This window comes from Salvia hispanica, chromosome 4, assembly GCF_029641045.1.
Source record: "Salvia hispanica isolate PSC_SH4W2 chromosome 4, Shi_PSC_v1, whole genome shotgun sequence".
NCBI classification, from domain to species: Eukaryota; Viridiplantae; Streptophyta; class Magnoliopsida; order Lamiales; family Lamiaceae; genus Salvia; species Salvia hispanica.
The window spans coordinates 45841240-45848340 of NC_142695.1; the positions used below are offsets into that span (position 1 = coordinate 45841240).

The following is a 7101-nucleotide window of genomic DNA, read 5'->3' on the forward strand; positions in this document are numbered from 1 at the left end:
GGAAAATAATTTGTTAATGCATTGATAGATACTTATATAAGTGTGGGTTGGATCACAAATTTGTCATAGGTGCGGCTGCCTATATTATTTTGTATATTTAGCAATTATTATGTATATAATGGTATTTTGATTATATTTTTGGTTCAGATAGTAATTAAGGTAGTGGTGCTTTACTCTTCTTACGCCGAAGCTATATCTGGATTTGGAATTAGCATTTGATTATAGTCTATAAGAATAATAATCTTGAAGCTCATAAATCATAGTCATGCTAAATTATCTATAAAAAATTGGCTTATGAATTGGATGGATCTACTGCTTTTGCGGAAGCTAAGGCTCTTCTGCATTTGTCAGACGTTGTGGTATTTAAAATGTGTAAATTTATCTTTTAAATACATGCAATTTGTTATATTCGAAATCACAATAACTGATATGACCATGGTGTGGAAAGGAAAAAAAAAATAAATGACTATTATTTAATTAATAACAGTAAAATTTGGGGGAAAAAAAAGAGTTCAAAAGCTTTGAGCAAGTAGCAAGCCGGTACCTATTCTCTCGAAATATCGAAATTTCCCTTCGATATTTGGAAAATAAAAGATAGGACTATAGGTCTATTTAAATAAAATAAAAGATAGATGGAAGTACTATTTTTAACACTATAAATTTTTGTTTAAATTCTAAGAACAAATTAAAGCCTCTATGTTGATAAAAACGTTATTGAGCAAGCTTTGTGCAACGGGTTTAATTTATATAGTTTGGAATTTTTGTTGTATTTAGCGATAATGGGCATCATATTTACTGGTTTGAATAAACTGATTTTTCTAAACCCATCAAATAGACATTACAAAAAACTTTAAGTATTTTTTAAGGATAAAAAAATTGAAACGCAATTACTAGACTTGGAAATTTTTTTAAAATAACAATAATTAAGACGCAAAAGAAAGCGTTTTTAAATAAATGTTAAATTTACTTGATCTTTTATTTTTTTTTAGGATGATTTTGTTTGCGTTCTCTAATTTTTGTCGGACCACCAACAATAAGGATGCACTTTGCAGCGTTGGTGGTATATTATGAAACACAAATTAACGTCCTTAGATGCATTAAAAAACGTTCTTAACGGATTTTTTTTGTTATAGTGAGAGCTAGGATCTAATACTCCTAAATAAACCACATTAAAATGCAAGAATTAATTTTTTTCCACAGTACTCCAGAGATTAAAGATAAGATTATATGATTCTCCTTAAGAAACAAAATCCTTTTTGCCATATATTTTTTACTTTAACGATTTTTGTAGTAAAAGAAAAAAATATTAGCTTCCCTCGTCATAAACTTTTTAATTACTATAAGGTAACATTACATCCATAACTTACTTTATCATCTACTCCTTTAGTCCACCATTAAGCAATATAAGGTGACATTACATCCATAACTATTACTCACGTGAACACCTAATTATTGTATAACCATTCCTAATATGTGTATGTTTGTGACTTTCACTTTTTGTTGAAGGCACTTCGGAGTGAATGTTGGAGAAGGTTATGAAAAAAATATACTATTACTGTTTTAAAAATATGACGATTTTTGTCTTTTGTGAAGAAACTCAATGTGATCATCAGCTCATTGCTCTAGAATAGGTCTGAGTAAATGGTTTCTCGGTTATAGGTTAAATAACTGACATTAACAATGTTCGGATCGGTTTCAGTTTTATACTTTGAGTGAAGTCAGTTATAGGTTGAATTAGATTTAATTTAATTTCAATTTTGATTTTCAAGCACTGAATTACGCATTTTTTGTAACTTTTGTTGGATGCATTATAAACATATGCACATTCTATATGAATTTCAATTAATAGGTGGAAGCTTGGTCAATTCTTTTGGTCTTAATCTGTGACTAATTCTATTTTGATTATTGGACTTTGACCCCTTTTGTTTTGGTGTTTAATTTGATGTTCCCGCTAGACCTAGAATTGAATCACTCACGCCTTTTTTTAAATCGATATCAATTTAGATCGGTACCAGTTAATATAGCAACTGATCGGTTCCAACCGAGTTGGTTAGTAAAGTAACCGAATAAGAGTGTTTGTACCGATTAAATGAAACTTTGTGCGGTGAGCTTAAAGTAACAAATATAAAAGTTTGGCTTAATCAAGATTTGACTTTTTTTTTGTATTTTTATCTTTGCTCATTGATACACAAACTATTTTTTTTCAAAATAATTTTTTTTAATGTGTTATTTGAAAAAAAAAAGATTATTTTGAATGAGAATGAGTGAATGGTAACCAAATACAAAGTCTGAAGAAGAGAAAAAAGAAGCCGTGAAGGCCAAGCAACACTATTCATATTCATAACTCAAGCATTAAATTGGTTGAGACAAGAAATCCATTTAAGTAATGAAATAAAGTATTTGAGGCCTCAAAAATCAACTTTTGGAAAGCTGAAACCGCACTCAACGCTAATATGTGCTCACTACGAGTCTCATTCCCAATCAATCACTCATTCGATTCCTCTATAAATTCCCCAATCCCTCGCCTCTTCACCACCGCCGCAGCTCCCCAATTCCCTAATTTGTCAATTGCAATGGCGGAGGAGGAATTCCAGGAATCCGACGTCGTTTTCCGAGACTGCGACGAGGTCTCCGCCGCTTACGATCCACCGCCGAGGCGGAGGAGGACATCGCGATCGAGATCGAGATCTGCGCCGGTGAACATTCCAATGAACGCGTGGCGGCGATGCGCGGACGACGGCGGCGGGGAGGAGGGGGAGATGGTGCCGCCGCACGTGATTGTAGGGCGGCGCGTGGCGGGGAAGATGATGGCGCTGTCGATCTGCGGGATGATTCTGAGGAAGGGGAGGGATTTGAGTGAGTTCCGGAATTTGATCTTGCGGATGACTGGCTTTCTCGAAACGTGAACTCAAGCTTGGAGAAGAAGAAATATGTCAAATTAAAAATTACTAATTTTTTTTTATTTTTTTTCTGAATTAAATTAAGTTGCTTCTTAGTAGTATTTTTTTTTTCTTTTATTTTTCGCGGAAATGAATTTGAAAATTTATTCGCAGCGAGAAAACTAAATATCGGTACTAAAACGTACATATTCATTGTTATTATTGTGTTCTTGTTAATGTATATATTCATTGTTATTTATGGACTACTGTAAAACGTAAGTACATTGTCAATTCTTATTTTCACTAATTTATAACCTAAAGTGTCTAGGGTCGTGATTAAATTTGAGCATAGTATTAGTTATGTATTAGTTATGTATTAGTAGTTCATAACTAATACTATGCTCAAATTTGAATTAACATATAACAATCAACTAATAATATATTCAGGTGTTCAGTTTTTTAGATAAAATAGTAGCAATATATAATTTTTGATTAATTTGTGAGATTATTTAGTAAGAGTGAGTTGACTATAACTAATTATTACATGACTATCCATCATTAAGTTATGAGATTCAATCTCATGAATTAAATATTCTCTCCATCCACAAAAAATAGAGTAAGTGAGAAGTAGTGTTAATGGAATGATGTGTTAGGGCTGACAATTTTTGACATGACACGAACCCGCACGAAATTAATAGGTATGTGTCAAAGCTTATTGGTTCGACACGATAAGGACACGAAAACTTCGTGTCATGTTCGTGTTACACGTTTAGAAATAATATTAATATATTATAATATTATTATTATTTTATTTATTTTAAAATTTTAAAATTTAAAATTAAAATTTAAAATTTAATATTAGAAATAATATTTATATATTATAATATTATTAATTATAGTGTCGTTATTGTCTCGTGTCATATATGTGTTGTTATCGTGTCGTGTTGACCCGAAGTGGCTCGTGTCGTTAATGGGTCCGTGTCGTATTCGTGTCTGAGGGTAGCGGGTCGTGTTCGTGTTCGTGTTTGGAGTTTTCTTAACGGGTCGTGTTCGTGTTTATTGTTATCGTGTCGTGTCGTTATCGTGTCGACACGATAACGACACAACACGCCCGATTTGCCACCCCTATGTAGGGTTATTATTTGTTGAAAACTTTCCATAAATGAATGTGCTCTATTTTTTGTGGGCGGGAGGGGGGGTACGGTATAAATTTAATCATGAGATATAATCTTACAAACCGCACATTCTCGTATAGTGTTACTCTATTAGAGCAACGATCGGCTACCCGATCGACCTTCATGGGCTCCCATTGTGGAGAGGGAGCCCATCTCCACCCCAATTTGCCTCCACCCCAGCACCGAACAATAGCCTCAGCCAATACCTTATCGACTCCGCATCGGCCCTGCGATGGGCCTTTATTGCGAAGACTCGAGCCGATGGCGGAGCCAAATTTTTTTTTTTTTTTAAGTTAATATTTTGATTTTCTTCTCCTACTATAAATACCTTAATCTCCTCTTTTATAACACATCGAAAAATGAATTTATTATGTAATTTTATTTAGACATGTATGCTTTATTTAGTTTTTAAAATGAAATATGTTTTTTGCTGTATATTACATTGTCTTTTAATTTACATCAACAATTAAAAGTGAATAAAATAGTGATGATGTGGAAATGAGATGGGCCCTGAGATGGGTTCTGGGATGAGCTCTCGTTGCAGGGAGATAAGCTCTAAGATGGACCTGCTGACATGGCAGGAAAAAATGGAGATATGCTATGAGATGAGCTCCGAAGATAGGACACCATTGCTAATGCTCTTAGTTGTGAGTTATAGTCAGATAATAATTCAAAATCGAGCTCTAAATCAAAAGCAAAAATAATAATCCCTTTTACTTTACCATTTCTCCATTTTAACTATTTATTATCCATTTTATAAAATGAGTGCGCAAAAGTGACCGAGACTTCTAATAGTGGACGGAGAGAGTACTATTAATTCACTATTTGATATAGTTCTAGTTGTAAATTTTAAAGAGTCACTACTAATTTACAATCGAAAATATTCACACATTTACACGAAAAATTACCTTTTGCCTTAATGACTAAAAATAAAAATTCCAGCTATCGATGTCGGGCCAAGACACACGATGGGCCCGGTCATGACTATCCCATGATTGACCCATGCCCTCGTGGGCCGTATTATTAAATTGAAAAAAAAAAAAGTTCTGTTTATACACGAGTCAAACATGTGTTGACAGCCTTTGCTAGTAAGTAGACTATCAATTTGGTATCTGATTTAAGGAGATGGACTGTTTATTACTTAATTTTATACAATGAATTCAACGTCATATATATGAGACGCCAATAACAAACAAATTATAACAATGAACTGCGACATTTATAAAAATGGAATATTGAACTTATTATGAAAATACGCGGATAGTTAATTGATAAATTAGTAGGCTCACATTCAAAAGAGAAAAAAAAATCTCATGGATCTCTCTGCATGCCAAAACCCAACCTGAAGAACTCTTTTTCTTATTGATCTACCTTTGGCTCGTTTTTATCTTCTATTGTGTTATCGTGTGCAGAAGATTTAAAATTATTCCTCGCAGTTCAGAAGGAAATCCAAGTAATGAACTCAAAGAGTCAATCCGATGGAAGACTGACCTTCACAAATGCCTTAGATCGTATATCGATTTTTGGCACCTCTGTCGAGCCTCTTAGCATCAGCCTGCATCGGGAAAATCGTATCACTTGCTCTACCAACTAGAACATGCAAAACTAATATCGGAAGATGACTTACATGGAATATGAAACCGATTTGATCTTTGTAGTCCAAGAACTCCTTCCATTGTCTTCCTATGCACAACTGCAAAAGTAGAAGTCTCATACACTAACTATGATCACATGAATTATCTTTCAAAGTTTCCAATGAAAGATGATGAATGACTAAAGTACCCCTATACCATTCTATTATTATGAACATGAACTATTTTCATGTACCCTTCACACACAAAGAGAAATATACCTGAGCAGCTTCGTTGGTAGCATTCTTGGTCCATAACGCTATCTTATCCTGCCTAGCTCTGACATTTACAACAGCTCCACATATCTCATCACCATTATCAAATTGTTCTCCAATCAATGCCAACAACTACATCATTTAACAACAACATGTACCATCAATCGTGTGCTCGCTGGGACAAACACACATCACATAAATATATTACCGTGTAGAGCCAACAGGTATCAGATTTTCCCCTAGAGAAACTAACAGTCCACTTGCCACCATTGGCACAGACAGGGTCTTCCCATTTTGGCTCTATTTTCTCTTTGAAACAATGAAAGTCTGCTCCAACTGCTAGCTTGCTTGGATGATGGATGTTGTTGTAAAGTCTGCAATCAATAAACCAATAGAAAGTAAGACTCATGAAGTATTCTTTTGTACTTAGTGGAGATGTTCGGTTTGCAATATCATATCTCCGGATTAAATATGTACTATTGTGTTTGGTTCATGAGGTTGAATCTCACGACTCAATCCTAGATGGATAATCACATGATAATTAGTCATAGTCACTCATTTCAACTAAAATAATCTTATGCTCATCTTCGTGGAGTCAAAGGGAATACTCCTAAATTGGCCTTAACCTGTTCAGTTTCGTTAGGTTTCAAAACCACTAGTTATAATTAGGTAAAAGTTCCACTCTGATTAATGCACAAACTTTCATTTAAAGTAAAAAAATTGTTGCAAAACAAAAAATTTATCCAGTTGCCAAATTGCATTATACGATCTCAACAATTTTAATTTGACGATATTATTGAAATCACATAAATAAAATATTTACAAATCTCAGAGTTGACGAAAACGAAATTTGTAAGAAAACACAAATTGATGCAAATTAAAACGAAAAATACCGCCAGAAATCCTCGACGGAGGAGAAGGTGTAAACCGGACGAATGGAGCTTCCCCACGCAGCTTGTCTCGATTTGGCGGACGGATTATCGAACCAAAACGTCCACGAATTCTCCAGCGGATGCCGCGTCGGCGGCGCCACCACGCCGTCTACGATCTCCGCCTCCTTCACGTCGGATTCGTCTTCCTTCTTCATCGATCAATTTTCAATTTCTCTCTGATTTTCAATTTCTTCAATCAATTTTCGCAATTTTGTTATGTTGGTTACTATTTTATTGCCACGTTTGGTGTGATCGCTTCACTTTTCACT

The 7101-nt window shown here is 34.3% G+C and overlaps 1 protein-coding gene and 1 pseudogene across 1 annotated transcript; one reads left to right on the forward strand and one right to left on the reverse strand.

The window, feature by feature from the left end:
• Positions 1-2400: 2400 nt before the first annotated feature.
• Positions 2401-3120, forward strand: LOC125197229 (protein S40-3 pseudogene; annotated as a pseudogene).
• A 1354-nt stretch (positions 3121-4474) lies between these two features.
• On the reverse strand, positions 4475-7101 carry LOC125196986 (eukaryotic translation initiation factor 4E-2-like). Its single transcript, XM_048095667.2, has 6 exons — positions 6794-7101; positions 6109-6274; positions 5907-6032; positions 5682-5747; positions 5546-5609; positions 4475-4620 (listed from the first exon to the last, which is right to left on the reverse strand). The coding sequence occupies exons 1-5, from the start codon at positions 6985-6987 to the stop codon at positions 5559-5561; spliced, it is 603 nt and encodes a 200-aa protein (XP_047951624.1). The 5' UTR covers positions 6988-7101; the 3' UTR covers positions 4475-4620; positions 5546-5558.

Excerpts from the sequence above, each read along its gene's own strand:
- LOC125196986 (XM_048095667.2), bottom strand. The coding sequence starts at position 6,987 with ATGAAGAAGGAAGACGAATCCGACGTGAAGGAGGCGGAGATCGTAGAC. Across the intron at positions 6,275-6,793 it reads TCCGTCGAGGATTTCTGGCG|ACTTTACAACAACATCCATC; the intron begins GTATTTTTCGTT and ends TATTGATTGCAG. Across the intron at positions 5,610-5,681 it reads AAATCGGTTTCATATTCCAT|GCTGATGCTAAGAGGCTCGA; the intron begins GTAAGTCATCTT and ends TTCCCGATGCAG.